Source organism: Oncorhynchus tshawytscha, linkage group LG01, assembly GCF_018296145.1.
Source record: "Oncorhynchus tshawytscha isolate Ot180627B linkage group LG01, Otsh_v2.0, whole genome shotgun sequence".
Taxonomy (NCBI): domain Eukaryota; kingdom Metazoa; phylum Chordata; class Actinopteri; order Salmoniformes; family Salmonidae; genus Oncorhynchus; species Oncorhynchus tshawytscha.
The window spans coordinates 11,094,127-11,115,595 of record NC_056429.1 but is presented as its reverse complement, the minus strand read 5'-3'; the positions used below and the strand labels follow the sequence as shown (position 1 = coordinate 11,115,595).

Below are 21,469 nucleotides of genomic sequence, written 5' to 3'. Positions count from 1 at the left end.
ACCCTACTACAGTTTAACCAGCTCAGCTATAGACTACACCAGCATGACTAGTATCTATGTGGACCCTACAACAGTTTAACCAGCTCAGCTATAGACTACACCAGTATGACTAGTATCTATGTGGACCCTACTACAGTTTAACCAGCTCAGCTATAGACTACACCAGCATGACTAGTATCTATGTGGACCCTACTACAGTTTAACCAGCTCAGCTATAGACTACACCAGCATGACTAGTATCTATGTGGACCCTACAACAGTTTAACCAGCTCAGCTACAGACTACACCAGCATGACTAGTATCTATGTGGACCCTACTACAGTTTAACCAGCTCAGCTATAGACTACACCAGCATGACTAGTATCTATGTGGACCCTACTACAGTTTAACCAGCTCAGCTATAGAAAACACCAGCATGACTAGTATCTATGTGGACCCTACTACAGTTTAACCAGCTCAGCTATAGACTACACCAGCATGACTAGTATCTATGTGGACCCTACTACAGTTTAACCAGCTCAGCTATAGACTACACCAGCATGACTAGTATCTATGTGGACCCTACTACAGTTTAACCAGCTCAGCTATAGACTACACCAGCATGACTAGTATCTATGTGGACCCTACTACAGTTTAACCAGCTCAGCAGTACCATAGAGACAAAACACAGGATAGAATTTTGATGTACAAGATGAAAACTTTGCATTTGAATAATTTTAATTAATTTAGTAAATGGGCCCTTACTACAGTTTAACCAGCTCAGCAGTACCAGAGAAAATACAATTGATAGAAAACCCAGGATAGAGGAGCTGAGTGAATGTGGTCTGGACTCTGTGGATGAGGGTCATTGTGTCAGAGACACTGTAGAAGGACAGAGTACCTGCCTTGTGATCCAGGTACACTCCTACTCTGGAGGACTGAACGCCTGGTACTTTCATCCTAACACTATTGTGTCTGAACCAATAACCATCACTATAGTAGTGTAAACTCCAGGACTTGTCATTGAGTCCAAATGTATTACTTCTCCTTGTTCTGCTGATGTCTTTATATGAGACTGCTGTAATAACACACAGCCCACTCCACTCCACCTCCCAGTAACAGCGTCCAGACAGACCCTCTCTACACAGCACCATCAAGTCATTTGTGAATCTGTCTGGATGATCAGGATATGGTTGGACTTGGCCTGTATAGGTCACCTTTCTGTTCCCTTTAGACAGAGAGAGGCGTGTGTGTGCTGTGTTTGGGTCCAGTGTGAGCTGACAGGAATCTGGGAGAAGAGAAGAGCAGAGACCAATGAGGGGAGTTAGAACAATAAGTTATGTCAGATACAGTATCTACCCTGTCTTTGACTAGAGCAGAGCAGAGATCAAATCAGAGAAGTCAGATAGATACCCAGTCTTTGATTAGATCTACTATTGCTATACATTTCCACAGGGATTGTTAGGAGTGTCAGTAAAAAGAAACGGTTAGATACTTCAGAATAAAAAAACTCACATTGTAAGAACTGTTCCCTGGTCTTGGGCTCTGGAGGCAGTACAACATCCACTATATTCACTACAGACACACAAACACATTGACAGAAAGAAGGAATGTTATCATCATACCATATTCAAGGCTCCTTAACAGCTTCTACCCCCAAGCCATAAGACTGCTGACCAATTAACCAAACAGCCACCCGGCCATTGTATAAATTATCTTGATTAACCTGACCCCCGCACATCGACTCGGTCCCGGTACCCCCTGTATATAGCCTCGGTATTGTTATTTTATTGTGTTACTTTTTATTTTATTTTAGTTATTTATTTATTTAATTTAGTAAATGTTTTCTTAACCACATATTTCTTCAACTGCGTTGTTGGTTAAGGGTTGTAAGTAAGCATTTCACACTAAGGTCTACACCTGTTGTATTCATCGCATGTGAGAAATACAATTTGATTTGATATTCCACATGTCTAAGGTGATGGCTGTAGGACCTTTTATTGCACTACCGTTTGGATTTACAGGACTTAGTATTGTAGTAGAATTTCAACACACCTGTAGTGGAGATCTTGGTCCATTCTCCTTTAAGGAAGTCTTCTACTTTCTCTCTCAGTTCAGACACAGTCTTACTCACATCTCTAAAGTACTGATGAGGACAGACAACGATGCTGGGTAAGTCTGAAGATACACTGATACTGGCGAGAGACTGATAACTCTGGAGAGAGGGACAGAGATATATATATGACAAAAAAATAATGATGTATCACATGTATCAAGGCAGTTTAGTTACCTGGAGGAAATGGATGTGATCCTCTGTGTGTGAGAGCTGCTCCAGCTCAGTGCTTCTCTTCCTCAGCTCAGCTATCTCCTGCTTCAGTTGCTCCAGGAGTCCTTCAGCTTGACTCACCTGAGCCTTCTCTTGGGCTCTGATCAGCTTCTTCACCTCAGAGCGCCTTCTCTCAATGGAGCGGATCAGCTCAGTGAAGATCTGATCATTGTCCTCCACTGCTGCCTGTGCAGAGCACTGTTGAGAGGTTGAGAGGGAGAGAGAGAGAGACAGAACTGACTTGTCTTACTTTAATGAGCCATCCTCATTACAAAAACCCCTCCTAAAAGCACATTTTGTGCCACCACAACCTCCACACAATCACATTATACAGTACCCAATGTCACAGTACAATACACCATCCAGCACCACGTTCCAACCGTACATCCAACCCCTCCTCTCCAGCCATACAGACAGCCCCCCTGAGCCCCCATACCTCCTGAAACATCTCCACACTCTTGATCATTTTGTAAAACTCAATCTCAACACTAAGGCATCAACAGTAATGGCATTACCCTGGCAACACAAAAAAAAGATAAACAGTCTGCCATTGCAGAAAACAGACACCCCTCCCCAACACCCAAGTCAATCCAAGCCAACCAGCTATTGGTGTCCAGGGCTCCATGTAATAGCCCCCACTGGAGGACCCCCAACCGTTCCAGCACTGGAACCTTACAGACCTTCCACCTATACCCTGCCATGCACTCATCCCCCACAATCCCCTGCCACTGATGCCCCTTCACTCCTGCTAGGCTCCTGATGTGTCTAACCTTGACACTGAGGGTGTACAGCACCTTACCCAGCGCCTCCTCAAACTCCCCCAGGCTCTACTGTCACTTGCAGTTGTGAATATGTTTGTGGCCCTTCCTCAGGCTGCTCCAGACCCCTCCTCACTGTTTCCCGCCTGATGTACAAACCTGTTCCCATTAACCTCACTAGAGTAGGGGGCACTATTTTCACCTCCAGATGAAAAAGCGTGCCCAAGGTAAACTGCCTGCTACTCAGGCCCAGAGGATATGCATTTACTTGGTAGATTTGGATAGAAAACACTTTAAACTTTCCAGAACTGTTAAAATAATGTCTGTGAGTATAACATAACTGATATGGCAGGCAAAAAACCCATTCAGGAAGTATTGAATGCCATTACAGTATCCATTGACATAGGACTCAAATTGCACTTCCTATTGCTTCCACTAGATGTCAACAGTCTTTAGAAATTGTTTCAGGCTTGTATTCTGAAAAATGAGGGAGTAAGACCACTTTAAATGAGTGGAGCATTCAGTGTCCCAGAGGTTTTTCATGCGCACGACCGAGAGCATGCCTTTCTTGTTTTCCTTTTATATTGACAAAGCTATTGTCCTGTTGAAATATTATTGATTATTATGACTAAAAACAACCTGAGGATTGATTATAAACATCGTTTGACATGTTTCTACGAACTTTACTGATACTTTTCAGATTTTTCATCTGTCTGTTGTGACTGCCTCTGAGCCTGTGGGATTACTGAACAAAACGAGCGAACAAAATGAGGTTTTTGGATATAGACAGGGACTTTATCGAACAAAACAAACATTTATTGAGTAAATGGGAGTCTTGTGAGTGCAACCATAGGAAGATCATCAAAGGTGAGTGATACATTTTATCACTATTTCTGACTTGTGTAACTCCTCTACTTGGGTGGTGGTAACTGTTTGTAATGATTTGTCTGCTGGGCGCTGTTCTCAGATAATCGCATGGTATGCTTTTGCCGTGAAGCCCTTTTGAAATCTGACACCTCGGTTGGATTAACAAGAAGTTAATATTTAAGCCAATGTATAACACTTGTATTTTTAAATAATTTTTATAATGACTATTTCTGTTTTTGAATTTGGCGCTCTGCAATTTCACTGGATGTTGGCCAGGTGGGACGGTGGCATCCCACACCCCCTAGAGAGATTAAAGGTCCCTGCAGGGTGGCTAAATGAGCAGACCTCAACGGGATCAGTGGGTTGTGGAAGATGTGCTCCTCCTATACCCACGGTCCAGGCGCCACACCTCCCTCTCGTGTGGGCCTCAGCATCTTCCAGGCCCTCAGTACTGCAGCATAGAAATGAGACCCCTGCTGTATTGAGTCTCTTTGGCCTCATGATGAACAGCTGCTGATCCAGCACCAAACCACAAGCCCTCCTCGACAGAGCACATGTTGGTACCATCTAACCCACCTCCGTACGGTACAGTAGCACCTGCGCTCTCCAGGTCCACCAGGCCTTGTCCACCCTCCTGAACAGGCAGGTACAGCACCGCCTCCCTCAGCCAGTGATGCCCCGACCTGAAAAAATTCACTAACTTGCGCCAGGGGGTTGAGAATGGCCAATTTATGCCATAGGATGATGCCATGTTGTTGATGATCAGCACCCTCCCTATGTATGACACTTTGGAGAGGAGCCACCTCCACTTCGTCAGCCTCAACACCACCGCTTGTGACACTCCTTCCCAGTTCTTCCTAACCCACCCCTCTGAGCCCAGTTACATCCCAAGCATCTTGAGTCACTCACAGCCCCACTGCCACCCCCCTGGAAGCTGCGGAGGTGCCCTGTCCCTCCATGCCCCACATAACAGAGTCTCATTCTTGCCCCAGTTTACCTAAGCAGAAGACGCCCCCTCGTACACCCTTAAAACCAGTTATGCATTAGGGGGGCACTATTAAAAAGTTTGGATGAAAAACGTTCCCGTTTTAAACACAATATTTTGTCACGAAAAGATGCTCGACTATGCATATAATTGACAGCTTTGGAAAGACGTTTCCAAAACTGCAAAGATATTGTCTGTGAGTGCCACAGAACTGATGTTACAGGCAAAACCCAGATAAAAATCCAACCAGGAAGTGCCGCATTTTTTAAAACCGCCTCATGCCAATGACTCCTTATATGGCTGTGAATGAGCTACGAATGAGCTTACGTTTTCCATGTGTTCCCCAAGGTGTCTACAGCATTGTGACGTCTTTTTACGCATTTTCATTGAAGAATAGCCGTAAGGGACCATATATAGCAAGTGGTCACATGGTGTCTCCCGCAGAAAATCTTGCGTAAAATACTGAGGTAGCCATTTTTCCAATCGCTTCTTATGAGAAACCAATTGCCTCGACGGATATATTATCGAATATATATGTTAAAAACACCTTGAGGATGGATCCTAAAGAACGTTAGCCGTCTTTCTGTCGATATTATTAGGAGTTCATTTTGAATGTTGCCTGCTGCCAGCAGAGCCTAGCATAGCATTATGCCATGATAAACTTACACAAATGCTTGTCTAGCGTTGGCTGTAACGCATATTTTGAAAATCTGAGATGACAGTGTTGTTAACAAAAGGCTAAGCTTGTGTTTGAATATATTTATTTCATTTCATTTGCGATTTTCATGAATAGGAAAAGTTTCTAGGGGTATTTATGTCCGCTGCATTATGCTAATTCGTTTGAGGCTATGATTACGATCCCGGATCCAGGATTGCTCGTCGCAAGAGGTTTTAAACTATTCTCCAGGGTCGTAGGTCCTGCTCATCCCTAACCAACACAGACGTCATCAACGTATGCTGACACTGCCATGACTGTCCCCAAACCTATGCCTGGCTCCCACACTCCCTGTAGCCTCCAGCTTAGCAGGTCCATAAAGGCCACAAAATTAAAAACAGGCCACAAAATTCTCCCCACAACCAAAAACAGCACAGTGAACAGATATTCATGGTCCACCCTATCAAAGGCTTTCTCCTGATTATGAACAGATTGCCTGTTATTGAGTGTCCTGGTACATGGTACGTTTGGTCCTTGTGTACAATAGTCCAGGTGGGACTTGAGTCTGTGTGATGGACATTTGAATGTTTGTGCTCTTATAACACATTTCTGTGTTCTATTCATGTGCTGTTCTAAAAACCAATTTCTGTGTTCATGCAAGTGGCTGAGTGAACAAATCCTTACTATCAGGAACTGCAATTTGGCAGTACGCCCAGACCTTGTTTTGAGAACGAAAGGTATCTCAGTTTCAAGGTCTCAGCTTAGAGAGAAGAAGTCTTGTGAGGTATTGGTCTTTCACATGTTATGAACCAGTGTTGGTCGTTCACATGAATGAAACAAAACGGTAATGATTCATTAATTATGCTAAATCATGCAAATATAACTTGTCTGTGGTGCATTGAGTTGGTTGGAACCTCTCCAGGGTGCTGAAAAATAAAGGATGTTTATTTAAGATTGACTTTGAGTGTCCCTGTGTAAGAATTTCCACAACATCTGTTAGCGAGGATCTTGGCAAAGACCTTATAGTCCACACATAGCAATGCCACAGGCCTCCAGTTCTTTAAGTCGCTCAAATCCCCTTTTTTGGGCAGGAGAGTCAAAGCCGCCTGTTTACAGCTTAGCAGCAGTTCACCCACCCCAACGAACTCACGCAACATGGGGTGGTCTCGGGCTTGTCTGTGAAAGGCCAGGGAAATGTCAATTTGATTTTTCTGCGACAGGCTCCCTCATCTCCCCCACAACAGAAGTTGCATGCCCATCAGATAAATGTAAACAATGGATTTGTTTTAGTTTCGTCACTGTCTTCCAACCCAAAATAGCTGAGAGCGTCCATCTCTCTCAACATAGAAAATCTAGCTCCTACAAGTACTCCTTTTGCTTTCATCTGAAAATAAATCCCTTAGGTCCCTACGTAGTTCAGATAGATAATTTTCCTGCCCCAGCCTACCCTGCCCCACCAGCTCAGCCTCCACCTCACTTATGAACCGCTCAAGCTCCCCCAGTACTCTCCTGGCTTCTGAAGAGGAAAAATCTGTATACTGCTGATAGAAAACCAGAATCTGGGATTTCCCTACGTCCTACAACTGACCAAGAGACTCAAACGCCCCCTTCTGCTGTCCCCACCTATCGCAAAAGCCTTGGAATCTTGAGAAAAAGTGGTATCTTGTCAGAGCATTACATGCAATTTCCGATAGGACACCTGCCTGGGCCCTGGTGAAACAGAGAACTGAGCCCTGTACTAGGTACATACACATTTATGAAAGCAAAGACAAGTTAATTGATTTTGGCTCTAACCACTAACAACCTACCCTTACACACCTATTTTGCTACACTTGCACTAAGATTTGTGCCATGGCTCAGAACCTTTTTTTAAAACTAGGCAAGTCAATAGGCAATAAGAACTAATTCTTATTTTCAAGGACAGCCTAGGAACAGTGGGTTAACTGCCTTGTTCAGGGGCAGAATGACAGACTTTTACCTTATCATCTCAGTGATTTGATCTTGCAACCTTTCAGTTACTAGTCCAACGCTCTAACTACTAGGCTACCTGCCACTCCAGAACCTGTGCCCCTTCCACCAGACACCCCAATACACTTCATTAATCACATCACTGTGTCTTTTGCAAAAAAAAATCACATTTACATTCCCGCAGGCTCTGCCATTGTTCATGTTAAGGAAGTCTAACCTTGAAATCTCCATGAGAGGTGGGAGGGAAAACACCACAATCAGAAACCAGTAGAGAAGCCCATAATCCACCATGCCAGAAAAATATATATACATTTAAGCTGATTCTTAACTTGTTATGGCTGGGGGCAGTATTGAGTAGCTTGGATGAATAAGGTGCCCAGAGTAAACTAATATATGCATATTATTAGTAGATTTGGATAGAAAACACTCTGAAGTTTCTAAAACTGTTTGAATGATGTCTGTGAGTATAACAGAATTCATATGGCAGACAAAAACCTGAGAAAGAATCCAACCAGGAAGTGGGAAATCTGAGGTTTGTAGTTTTTCAACTCATTCCCTATCGAATGCACAGTGTCTATGGGGTCAAATTGCACTTCCTAAGGCTTCCACTAGATGTCAACAGTCTTTAGAACCTTGTTTGATGCTTCTACTGTGAAGTGGGGGCGAAAGAGAGGGTAATGAGTCAGAGGTCTGCCAGAGAGCCACGAGCTGGCCACGCGCGTGAGAGTTAGCTTGAGTTCCATTGCATTTCTGAAGACATAGGAATTCTCCGGTTGGAACATTATTGACGATTTATGTTAAAAACATCCTAAAGATTGATTCTATACATCGTTTGACATGTTTCTACGGACTGTAACGGAGATTTTTGACTTTTCTCTGCACCTAGTGATCGCGCATCATGAATTTGGATTACTGGGCTAAACGCGCGGGAAAAAAGGAGGTATTTGGACATAAATGCTGGACATTATCGAACAAAACAAACATTTATTGTGGAACTGGGATTCCTGGGAGTGCATTCTGATGAAGATCATCAAAGGTAAGTGAATATTTATAATGCTATTTCTGACTTCTGTTGACAACACAACATGGCGGATATCTGTTTGGGTTGTTTTGGTCTCTGAGCGCTGTACTCACATTATTGCATGGTGTGCTTTTTCGGTAAAGCTTTTTTGAAATCTGACAAAGCGGTTGCATTAAGGAGAAGTGTATCCATAATTCCGTGCATAATAGTTGTATCTTCCATCAATGTTCATGATAAGTATTTCTATAAATTGATGTGGCTCTCTGCAAAATCACCGGATGTTTTGGAACTGCTGAACGTAATAATGAGATTTTGTTTATATAAATATGAACTTTATCGAACAAAACATACATGTATTGTGTAACATGAAGTCCTATGAGTGTCATCTGATGAAGATCATCAAAGGTTAATGATTCATTTATCTCTATTTCTGCTTTTTGTGACTCCTCTCTTTGGCTGGAAAAATGGCTGTGCTTTTCTGTGACTTGGCTCTGACCTAACATAATCGTTTGGTTTGCTTTCGTCGTAAAGCTTTTTTGACATCGGACACTGTGGTGGGATTAACAAGAAGTGTATATTTAAAATGGTGTAAAATACTTGTATGTTTGAGGAATTTTAATTATGGGATTTCTGTTGTTTTCAATTTGGCACCCTGCACTTTCACTGGCTGTTGTCATATCGATCCCGTTAGCGGGATCTCAGCCCAAAGAGGTTTTAAGCACCCATGACCCATTGTCTTAGCCTATACAACATCCTGAGTGAGAGGACACTAAACCCCACATCCTTCATCGCGAGTTGTACTGACCTTAAAAACCTTCCAGGATCAATAAAATAAGACTTTAGTCTCCATCAGGAACCTTTTAAGTTCTCTCACCATATATACTGGGCCCTCCTCCTGACTGGCTGTCAGCTCTGGATCCAATGAGCCACCTGAAAACGAGGCCTCCTCCTCCTCCACTCCCGCCTACTCACCCCACCTCTTCCTCCTCCTCCATTGGCACAAAACCTTCCTCCTCCTCCTCCCCTGTCTGCCTCCCTGATTAGTGCCTCCTCCCCAATGGCAGGCAATAAATATTTCCTGGGATGAGCCCACCGGAGTCTCCATTACTACAGCAACCTGCCTCTGCCCATGTTGCCCAGCTGCAACCCGCCTCACCTCCACCATCCCACTAGCTCCCGCCCCACTGTTTCTCTCCGCTGCCTGCGCACCACCACTTGGCCCTGCTCTACTCTCTTCCCCCTGGTACTTCCTCCAGTAGACTGTCCCATAGCAAAGCTAGACCAAGCCTTCGCCCCCTGAGTCCTAGCTCCCGCTGCCGGGTGGTCGGGCTTGTCTGCGGTAGCGTTATACCCTAAGTCCACACACTCAAAACACTGAAAAATATGTGCTATCAAACCCTGCGTACCACCCATCCCCCTGCTTAACCTTGAAGTGGACATTTACCTGCTGTTCTGCATTGTTAAGAAACCAAAACTTGCTTACGAAAGGAGACAACATGTTTAAGGAATTATGCTTGGCACCCAGCCGAGAGCACACGAAAACCACTCTCAAATTTACCAAATCTAAGCAACTCCTTAAGGATCTGTTTGTCCATAATAAACACTATTCTCCTGAACGCACCTGAAGCCACTACGAACGACAGCGTTTTTCCCCCACTCGGCTGACGACATCGCGGCCATCACGCTGCCCAACCTCAAACAAACTACCCCTACTCCCCCCTCAACTCAAAATGATAAACAGTGGAAACCAATAAACAAACGCTCCACCAACAAAGCAATTGTTGAAAAAAATCAAAGAAAGAACACAACAACCAAAAGAAAAAAGAATAGCAGCCCTCCTCATGACCCTCACACAACCAACTGCCATGAGAGGGATAGAATGAGAGAGAGAGACATGCACCATGTCAACACCCTGGGAGGACGGGAAACCACCACTCAACACAGCCTGTAACTCAGGGTCGTATGCCCAAATACTTCTCTGCAGCTGCCACCACAACATATATTTTCTGTGATTTACATTCCATTTCTGCGGTACAGTTGATAACCATTGCTATGAACGCTAAGAAGCCAACCTTACTGAAGCATATATCACTCGTTGTCCTATCCCTCTGTGCTGCACAGATCTACTACTCACAGGGATCCTCTCAGGATCCCTCACCCTTGACCCATCCTCCTCTACTTTCTTCACTGCCTCAGCATACGACACCTTCTGCACTACTCTGACTCTAGCCACCTAAACCTGCCTCTCTCTCACTGGACACTTCCGACCCCCAACAACAGGGCACCCCTACACACAACTTTTTCCACCAAAACTACACAATCCTCTATTCCATGACCTCCTGCACACTTCCCACATCTTGGAATCTCCTTCCTACAAACTGCTGCAACATGACGATCAACATTGCACCTGAAAAAGGGCAGCGGATTTGGCACAAAACCTATAACAGGATAACTGATGTATCCTGACATGACTTTGTTGGGTAAACACTCAAAAGGACTGACAGTGACTCCTCTGTTGCACCACGTCGCACCAAACGGCGGGCATCACAAACACCAGGAATCCTCAACTTCAATTGCTCCACACTTAACACTACCCTAGAAATCACTCCTTTCAATGGTGCCCTGTTCCTAAGAGCAAAGGAAGAAACAGATCTTGACCCAAGTTGCATGACACAGAACACCCACTCCCTCTAGTCAGAAGAAACTCAAACAAATATCACAATTTCACTACAGGTTACCTTCACTGATTCAACTGCACCCAACTCCTTTAACACCCACCCTGAAACCACACAAGGATCTGCCAAAAGGTATGGATCCACTTTCTCCAACAATGTAACTCCTACTGCACCAGATTCTTCTTTATCATGTCCATTGGCTCTGGTTCTGAGGTCTTCACCACACCTTCTACCTCACTTAACTCTCCCTCATTCATTTCCATTTCACCTCCAGAACTCAGTCTGGCGCACGGCTCACTCTGTTTGCACTTGAATTATAACTTTTGAAATGTCTCTATACCATTGAAACTTTTGTGAGTGTAATGTTTACTGTTAATTTCTGATTTCACTTTTGTTGATTATCTATTTCACTTGATTTGGCAATGTAAACATATGTTTCCCATGCCAATAAAGCCCTTTGAATTAAGAAAAATTGCGAGAGAGGGCTCCATGTTCATATATAGGGGACATGAGTCGGTCATGGTTACATGATGAGAGAGCCCCGCCTGCGACTTCAAATTCGGTGTTGGCCCACAGCCCAATGGGGAATGTCCTCTTGGTGTAATGTTCAAGATATTGCATTCTCCTGCAGTAGACCCGGGTTCATAAGCAGTCTATTCTCTGAAAGGGGTCAAGACATCCTGTTCCCAACAGTGGGGTAAGTGGGATTGGAGATGGGCCCGTCTCTCTCCCTCTCTCTTTGACTGGAGGAGAGAAGTGAAATGGTGTGTCTCCTCTTGTCAACAACACTCACCTTGAGAGACTCCACAGCCTGTTGGAGCTCCTTCAGCTCCTTCTCTCTCTCCTGGAATCTCTGCTGGACCTTCTGCTGACTCATCCCCAGCTGCCTCTGTGGAGAATCACTCTTCAATGAGCTATCAAACTTTATTAGTCCAGTAGATCAATAGTATAGTGATGTGACATAGGGCCCATAGAGAGGAAGGTCGAAAATATTGATGGTCCCTTTGCAGTGTGATTTTATTATGTTTCTATGTGAATGATCATAGTTTTACTGTATACCTACATGTATGAAGGAGGTTAGACTGAAGTTTGGACTGAAAAAAGGGCATTTAGAATGATAAGTGTTTGACTTTAGAAAATGGTGATACATTTGGAGAATCTGGGTTAACGTATATATATATTCAAGGTTTGTGTTCATATTTGTTCTGCTGAGGATCAATTTAATTGGAATGATCTCATATTCAAACATCCTTAGTTCCTACTGTATCTTTAATTCTTTGTTTGTCAGACAGTCACCAACAAGTTGTTCTGGTCTTACCTGTTTCTCAGTCCTCTCTGCTGAAGCTGACACTGTATCATGGCCTTTATGTTCATCCATCACACACTGATAACAGATACACTGCTGATCGGTACGACAGAAAACCTCCAGCAGTTTGTCATGATGAGAGCAGATCTTCTCCTGTAGTTGTGCGGTGGCTTTGACCAGCTTGTGCTTCTTCAAAGCAAGAGATTCATAGTGAAGTTGGAGGTGAGTCTCACAGTAAGAGGCCAGACACGCCAGACAGGACATGAGGGCTTTCTGTTTTCTGGACCCAGTGCAGAAATCACACGCCACATCTCCAGGTTCAGCATAGCACAGAGCAGGAGGGGGAGCAGCCTGGAGTCCTGTCTTCTTCAGATTCTCCACCACTTCAGCCAGCACAATGTTTCTCTTCAGAACAGGTCTTGGGGTAGAGGTCTGTCTGCACTGGGGACATCTGTAGACACCTTTCAGATCATCCTGATCCCAGCTTTCTTTAATACAGCCCATACAGTAACTGTGTCCACAGGCAGTAGTCACCGGATCCTTCAGTAGATCCAGACAGATGGAGCAACAGAACAGTTCCTGATTCTCTGCCATTTTGGTGCTCTCTCTCGTAGGTTAAACAATGGCAGTGTCAAATATATTACTTTCTGTTTCATTGAGCTCTACACCAGAGGAGAGGGAGTGGCTTCCTACTTGACTGTGTACTCTGTATCTACAGGGGTTGTGGTTTCTTTGATAAGGAAGTGTAATAGAGTATTGGGTAGTAGGCAGAGATGATTTGTATTTATGTATTTGAAATATGTATTTGAATTACTTTTGAGGATTTGGTCAGTTGAATTACACTGGGATCCAACGCATTTTGTATTTTCAAAATACTAAATACTTTACCATGTTTTTTAACGGTTCACCTCTTCTGAACCGTTAAATCCCTTTCTCCCTGCAATGTTATCAGAAGTGTGATAGCACTATGGTGTGATAAGAGTGTTTGTTAAATGAAATAAATATAAAAAATATTGATAAATACTTTGTTGAGGGAAAATGTACTTGATACGATTGTGATATGTTGTCTCACCTAACTGTCTTAAGATCAATGATCTAAGTCTCTTTGGATAAGAGCGTCTGCTAAATGACTAAAACATAAATGTAAAAATTAACAATTGCAAAGCACTGCTGAGTATTATTCTAATGAGCTCTGCCCCGAAACAAGGCCAATAATAATACCCAGTGTGCTTTGCAGTTAATTTTGAATGTTACTTTTCACATTTCCATTTCCATTTTAGTCATTTAGCTTATCCAGAGTGACTTGCTCAACTAAGGTAGATAACAACATACAGTAGCACTGTCAACAAGCAAGAACAATAGTTTTGCAACAGTTACTAAGAATGTTGTTGCTGTTCGGGCCGGCTACTTGCAAAAGCATTTTGTAATATGTGACAAAATCCAAGTATTTTTCTAGTTTTTTGATAAATTCAATTGAAATTTTCATGGTATTTTGTACGTGTATTTTGTAATTGTGGTGGTAGAATACTCTGTCTGCAGGGTGTTTTCAGAGCATCACCAGGACATTGGAGGCAAAGGACCATTTTTAACAGTAAATGTCCTGGAGTTTTATTAAAAATAAATGTTTAACAAATCACTTTCAAAATAAAAATAAATAAATACCTCTCTCTCCTCAGAGCATAATCACTGGGCAATCACTTAAAAACTGCACACAGAGACATAAAAATGTTATCCACGAGTTCATCTGACTGGGGAAGTAAATTAAAGGCTTCATTGCCAAAATCCTGAAGTATCCGTTTAAGTCAAAACTATAAATTAAATGTCTTTGGCCACCATACCAATCAAAACTACATCAAAAGAATTCCTCAAGAGGTCCGTAGTCTTTGAGATAGTGGCTGGGTTGGAGACCCACCAGCTGCATGGTGGCTCACCAAACAGGCATAGAGAGCTGACTGCAGCAAGGTGTACTGCTTAACTAGGATGTGTCCCTAATTGGAGTGGCTTTAGGGTGGAGTAGTGTTCCAACAGCAGGCATTCCCTTCAACATGTTACAGAAGATAATGTGGAGACACAGATGGACAGTATTTCTGTTATGTCTTTGAAATACAAATTTCAATGACTTTTGAGTATTTTGTCATTTGTAGTTTACTGGCCTAAACTGCAATCCTATGGATTTTTTAACCAGATACTTTAAAGACCTGTAATTTGTAAAAATGTTGTTGTAAAATACAAATATGTTTCTATACAATTCTATATATGGGTTTGTAATTTTGGGGCCCCCTGCATTGGCATCAGAAGTTTGAAGGCACTATGGTTTGATAAGAGTGTCTGCTAAATTATAAAAATGTGAAAAAAGGAACACTTGAAAAGCATGCTGGGTATTATAATAATGAGCTCCTCACCCACAAGAAGGACAATAATATTACCCATCGTGGTTTGCAACTGTTCATTTTTACATTGATATAATAGTTATTTAGCAGAGACTTACTGTAATACCAGTGTCTTACCATCAGTGCATTCAACTAAGGTAGATAAACAACCAAATATCACAGTCATAGAAAGTAAAACGTGTTTTTCTTACGTTACTGAGAATGTTGTTGAAGTGAAGGTGTGTACTAGCGAATGTATTGACCTGTATGTATTTGTATTTTATCTACATAAATCTCCACAAAAGTATTTTCTATTTTAGTTTGATACATTGGTCTGTTGAGTATCTTGTATTTGCAAAAATATACATTTTTGTGAATCTTTTGGCCATCTCTGTGTTGATATATACTTAGTGTACAAAACATAAAGAACATGACATAGACTGACCAGGTGAATACTATGATCCCTTATTGATGTCACTTGTTAATTCCACTTCAATCAGTGTAGATGAAGGGGAGGAGACAGGTTAACGAATGATTTTTAAGCCTTGAGACAATTGAGACATGGATTGTGTATGTGTACCATTCAGGGGGTGAATGGGTTAGACAAAATATTTAAGTGCCTTTGAACGGGGTATGGTAGTAGGTGCCAGGCAGGTGCACCGGTTTGTGTCAAGAACTGCAATGCTGCTGGGTCTTTCATGTTCAACAGTTTCCTGTGTATATCAGGAATGTTCCACCACCCAAATTACAACTGTGGGAAGCATTGGAGTCAACATGGGCCAGCATCCCTGTGGAACATTTCTACACCTTGTAGAGTCCATGCCCTGACAAATTGAGGCTGTTCTGAGAGCAAAATGGGGGAGTGCATCTCAATATTAGTGAGGTGTTCCTAATGTTTAGTATACTCAATGACTAGCCAATTTGGTAATTGGTGCCAAGATTCATGTGGAGATCACAGGGCCTGCATTTCATTCCAGAAAGTTTCCCCTTGTAAAGGAAACTACCATCAAGGACTCATCAAGTCAATTAGTAAATGAACTTAAGATTCGGCCAGCGGAGAGGTTACAACAAACTCTGCACACTCACTGCAGGTTGGTCAGAAGCTCTACCAGGTTGGTCAGAAGCTCTACCAGGTTGGTCCCTTCAGTCCTAATATATACTGCTACACAAACAAGCTACATATGCATGCTTCTTAGCTTGTTCACGCTACCACGTTCCCCTAGGGCACCCCCCCCCCACGCTCAACTCAAAAGTGGCGCACAGAATGCAAAAATATTCTTAGAAATACTTAACCTCCACACATTAACAAGTCCAATAGCTCAAATGAAAGATAAACACCTTGTTCATCTACCCAGCGAGTCAGATTTCCAAAATGTTTTACGGCGAAAATTTATGTCAAACCACCACCAAAGACACAGCCAATATATAGCCATTTTGTCGAACAAAAGATGCAATCACAAACGCAGGATTAAAAGAAAAATAATTCACTAACCTTTTGAAAATCTTCATCAGATGACAGTAATAGGACATGTTACACAGTACATATGTTTTTTTCAATAATATGCAATTTATATCCATAAATCTCTGTTTACATTGACGCCATGTTCAAAAAATGCTACAAAAATGTCCGGAGAAATTATGATAACTCCACCAGATAACGCCAGATAACAGCAATACACATCATAAACTTTGACTAAATATACACGTTCTACATATAGTTAGAAAGATACACTGCTTCTTAATGCAATCGCTTTGTCATATTTCTTTTTAACGTTACAGAAATCGTTCATTTTTCAATAATCGGAGACGGCGCTCAGACATAAGCAATATTTCTCCGCTATGTTGGAGTCAACAGAAACACAAAATTACAACATAAATATTCCCTTACCTTTGATGGTCTTCGATCAGAAGTAGTGGAAGGAGTCATACTTACCAAAAACAGCGTTTGGTTTCAAGTCGTGTGTCTTTGTGTTATCAAACTCGACAAATTCCGGCTGAAATGCAGCCAAAATTCGAGGGTTGCGCATCAAAACTTCAAAATGACATATTATATGTCGACTAAACTGGTCAAACTAAGTGCAGAATCGAGCTTTAGGATGTTCTAAACGTGCAAAACAATTCTCAACTCGAACAGACAAACTGACATCGTGTCCTGATTCATGGAACAAAGGGCAGTCCGAGCGCAACGCGCGCAGGAGATTGCATGTATTTTCTCGCGACACCAAGGTTTTTGCCTGCCAAAGGGTGAAAGACCGCGGGATTTTCACAATGAAACGCCCTATTGAAAGAAGACATCTCGCCGAAGACATAGAAACTGATCCCAGATCCATAGCTGGTTGGGGAGGGTGGGGGCGATGACGTCAAAGTTGGCCCAACTTTCCTGATGAGAGAAATCGTTTGGGAGAATGGCTGCCCTGTGAGTTCTGCTATACTTACAGACATATTTCAAACGGTTTTAGAAGCTTTAGAGTGTTTTCTATCCAATAATAATTATTATATGCATATATTAGCAATTTTGGACAGATTTTTTTTCAGTTTACTATGGGCACGCACTTCCTCCAAAGGGGGCAGTATTCTTCCCTATCCCTTACAGGTTTTAAGGTTGGTTCCTGCAGCTGACTGGCTGTTATCACACAATGCCTCCTATCTTAACTTCCAGAACATAACCTTGGCGTTCGGCCAATTGGTCTGAGAAGGAGGTCACAGTCATCTGCACGGACCAAGATAGAGTGAGAGAAGATGTAGTTCAAGGATCTCTCTTCAGAACACAACATCTTCCATCACACCCTCAACCCTTGTTGTTATGTTGTCCTCTCAGGTTCTTCTGGCTGGTGAACCTGAAGTCGACGGTAGTGTTTCTGGGTATCACCTACATCCAGCAGTCAGTGGCCAACAACCTGGGCTTCCTCATCCCCTTCATGTCTGTGCTGCTGAGGCTCATCGCCATACACATGGTCTACAACAACCTCATCGTCAGGTCCAAGAAAGGTAACACAACCTCAACCTCACCTTCTGGTCCAAGAAAGGTAACACAACCTCAACCTCACCATCAGGTCCAAGAAAGGTAACACAACCTCAACCTCACACACAAACTGTCTCACATTTGGTTACAGTGTATGTATGTACCTATGTTTATGTGGTCTATTCTAGTATTGATGTGGTTGTTGTGGTCTATTCTGGTTTTGATGTGGTCGATTCTGGTATTGATGTGGTCTATTCTAGTATTGATGTGGTTGTACTGGTCTAGTCTAGTATTGTTGTGGTCTATTCTAGTATTCATGTGGTTGTTGTGGTCTAGTCTAGTATGGATGTGGTCTATTCTAGTATTGATATAGTTGTTGTGGTCTATTCTAGTATTGATGTTGTTGTTGTGGTCTATTTTAGTATTGATGTGGTTGTTGTGGTCTATTCTAGTATTGATGTGGTTGTTGTGGTCTATTCTAGTATTGATGTGGTTGTTGTGATCTATTTTAGTATTGATGTGGTTGTTGTGGTCTATTGTATTATTGATGTGGTTGTTGTTCAGGCAGTTCCCTGCTGACCACTGTCATGACGTTGGTCTGGGGGTAGGTTTATGACAGTCATAAATACCTCTCCCCCCTTTTCCTCTCTCTACCCTACTGATGTTACATTTGCAAACCCCTTGGTTAACAGAGATTCTGGGAACATCAGAAGGTGGGGGGAAATGAACTATATTCTGGTAATCCGACCAATTGAACATATGCAGTGGTACTTAATAAATATGATGTCAGTTCGGTTGTCATCTGATACATTCTCATCAATAATAAGATGACATAAACTCCGCAGTGGAAAGTCTACACATCAGAGTTATCAGATTCACATGGAATTGTTGTTCAATTTAAATATGAAATTATTTGTGATGGGATGAAATGTGATTTTACCTTCTAAAAATGTGAGAATTGGGTTTTCATGGGTGAATTAGGCCCGAATTAGGCCCGACTCAGTGGCCCGCCTACGTGGCCCGCCTACGTGAAGAGACTATGAAACACACCCCTTTTCTCCCTCCACTATATAAGCCCTTGACGAAAATATAACCTCCTGTTCCAAGGATGTGAGGACGACGGTCCGATGTCAGAATGGTTCAGATAATAACTACAGAACGAAGCCAATATCAGCATGAGCTTTGGTTGCGAATGGTATGAATTTTGAACTCTTATTCACTACAGAAGTGATACCTCCTAGCCGTTGAGTTAGCAACAGCAGCTGCAAACAGCAGCTGCAAACTTAGGAAGGATCAGACAGAGTATCCCGTCTATCACACAACGACGTTACTACAACGTATCCAATTGACCACCAGAGACATTCTTCAAAGGACTCGGTTTGGCAACACGGCCTTCCATCTACCACCAACCTACCGAAGCGCAGCTCAGAGTAAATATTTATTGCATTTTCCTTTTCCAAATGGGCGGTAATTTAGAATGCAAAAAATACTGTATTTACGATAGCACAGCTTCTTCCTTTGGTCCTCAGTCTTCCCGCTCTTTCACTCAAACCCAGCCCTTCTTTTGTGTAACCAGCTGTCAAATCTCTTCCGTCCGCTAGGGACGTTTTCCTTTATGACGTAATTTGTAATCAAGGTATGATTAATTCTGTGTATATGTAATTCTGTGTGATTAGTTAGGTATTTAGTGAATAAATTATGAAACCCAATTTTGTATTTGTGATTCAACTTGTTAGCCAGGGTTCGTGAAGATAACCAAGAATTTACATCTTTCAGATGAGACTGAATTTAAGGTGACGATTAAATATTGACTGCTATTGATATAAAATATTACTAGGTCTTTAAGAGTTTATTCGGAAGATAAAAGCTCTATAAATATTATTTTGTGGTGCCCCGACTCTCTAGTTAATTACATTTACATGATTGATTGATATATAAATACATCAATCAACATTAATATATATAATATATTAATTATTTTATAGAATAGCATGTCATATCACTTAATCCGGCATAGCCAAAGACACGACACCACTCTGGGGGTGTTCCTGAACTCTCTGAAGATGTGCTGCCTGCACTACCGCCTCCCTGAGTGGAGACGTAGCCAGCTGGCTGGACCGCGCCAAGGAGAACAATGGGGGGGTGCTACAGTGAGACACACGTGGAGAACGTCAAGGTCCTGGCAAGGCTCTTCCCCCTGTACGGCTTGCAGATACTGTACCGCGCCTGCATCACTCAGGCAGGTCAATGTAATGGAGAACATCAGGCCTGTTCACTGACATGCTTCACAGGAGATTTTTACAACATTTTCAGGTCCTTGTTTAATTTCAGTGGAAAGTGCAAATACATAATTTTTCAGATATTCGGGGTAAAAAAGGCAAATCTATAATGCTTATTTATGATCCAAAAGGTTGCCATAGAATCTGTTATTAGCCTGACCTCTTCCACAGATTCCATCAGGTTACTACATTCAGACCATGAACTCTAACCTGCACCTGAATGGCTTCCTCCTGCCCATCGGTGCCATGAACCTCATCAGCATCCTACCTCTGCTGCTGCTAGTCCCTCTCATGGAGTGTGTCACCTCCTGCTACCTGTCCATGGAGAAAACACCCTTCTCCCCCGCCAGAGTTATCAGTAGGCATGCACACACGGCACACACACAGATACACACACACAGCACACAGATACACACAGCACACACGCAAGCATGCACACACTAATACCATCCTCTTCAGTGACTCAGTCAATGTTAATGTCTCTCTCCTCTCCTCTCCTCTCCTCTCCTCTCCTCTCCTCTCCTCTCCTCTCCTCTCCCTCTCCTCTCCTCTCCTCTCCTCTCCTCTCCTCTCCCTCTCCTCTCCTCTCCTCTCCTCTCCTCTCCTCTCCTCTCTCAGCGATGGGTCATGCCTGTGCGTCCCTGTCTGTCCTGGTGGCGGGCCTGTTTGAGGTCCACAGGAATACAGTATCCTCTGACGGATACTACCTGTTCCATATAGTTTAGTTAGTTAGTTGGTGATACTACCTGTTCAATGCCACTGAGGAGAATTACATAGAGACAGAGAACCAATTGAGAAAACATATCAATGGTTCTAAATGACAACCATATACATCAACACCATACATCATGATTCATGGAAATGTACAGGATTAAAACATTAATATAAAGCATTTTAATAAATGAAGTTTCTGAATGTCAAATTATATCAAAAATATCAAAGAAATTAAATAAAAACAGAGCAGAATGAATCGTCACATCTGGGGACCATCACCACAAGCATGACTAGTATCTATGTGGACCCTACTACAGTTTAACCAGCTCAGCTATAGACTACAACAGCATGACTAGTATCTATGTGGACCCTACTACAGTTTAACCAGCTCAGCAATAGACTACACCAGCATGACTAGTATCTATGTCGACCCTACTACAGTTTAACCAGCTCAGCAATAGACTACACCAGCATGACTAGTATCTATGTGGACCCTACTACAGTTTAACCAGCTCAGCTATAGACTACACCAGCATGACTAGTATCTATGTGGACCCTACTACAGTTTAACCAGCTCAGCAATAGACTACACCAGCATGACTAGT

At 42.6% G+C, this 21,469-nt stretch overlaps 2 protein-coding genes across 3 annotated transcripts; one reads left to right on the top strand and one right to left on the bottom strand.

The window, feature by feature from the left end:
• Positions 1-566: 566 nt before the first annotated feature.
• LOC112216001 (tripartite motif-containing protein 16-like) lies at positions 567-14,203 on the bottom strand. The gene is made up of 6 exons (XM_042330519.1): positions 12,553-14,203; positions 12,028-12,123; positions 2,270-2,503; positions 2,035-2,194; positions 1,495-1,554; positions 567-1,267 (listed from the first exon to the last, which is right to left on the bottom strand). The coding sequence occupies exons 1-6, from the start codon at positions 13,132-13,134 to the stop codon at positions 744-746; spliced, it is 1,656 nt and encodes a 551-aa protein (XP_042186453.1). The 5' UTR covers positions 13,135-14,203; the 3' UTR covers positions 567-743.
• A 5,647-nt stretch (positions 14,204-19,850) lies between these two features.
• Positions 19,851-21,273, top strand: LOC112216166 (solute carrier family 15 member 5-like). Of its 2 annotated transcripts, none has more exons than XM_042330669.1 (3): positions 19,851-20,110; positions 20,322-20,508; positions 20,769-21,273. In XM_042330669.1, the coding sequence occupies exons 1-3, from the start codon at positions 20,006-20,008 to the stop codon at positions 20,873-20,875; spliced, it is 399 nt and encodes a 132-aa protein (XP_042186603.1). In that variant the 5' UTR covers positions 19,851-20,005; the 3' UTR covers positions 20,876-21,273. The 2 variants fall into 2 exon arrangements, with proteins under 2 accessions (XP_042186603.1, XP_042186577.1); XM_042330643.1 differs by having other exon boundaries at positions 19,851-20,114.
• Positions 21,274-21,469: the final 196 nt, after the last annotated feature.

Bases quoted from the DNA above. Each gene is read 5' to 3' on its own strand.
- LOC112216166 (XM_042330643.1), top strand. From the start codon at position 19,863: ATGTCATATCACTTAATCCGGCATAGCCAAAGACACGACACCACTCTG. The intron at 20,115-20,321 runs GTCAATGTAATG...CCTCTTCCACAG, and splicing joins CGCCTGCATCACTCAGGCAG to ATTCCATCAGGTTACTACAT. The intron at 20,509-20,768 runs GTAGGCATGCAC...CTCCTCTCTCAG, and splicing joins CTCCCCCGCCAGAGTTATCA to CGATGGGTCATGCCTGTGCG.
- LOC112216001 (XM_042330519.1), bottom strand. From the start codon at position 13,134: ATGGCAGAGAATCAGGAACTGTTCTGTTGCTCCATCTGTCTGGATCTA. The intron at 12,124-12,552 runs GTAAGACCAGAA...GATTCTCCACAG, and splicing joins CAGAGAGGACTGAGAAACAG to AGGCAGCTGGGGATGAGTCA. The intron at 2,504-12,027 runs GTGAGTGTTGTT...ACCTCTCAACAG, and splicing joins AGGCTGTGGAGTCTCTCAAG to TGCTCTGCACAGGCAGCAGT.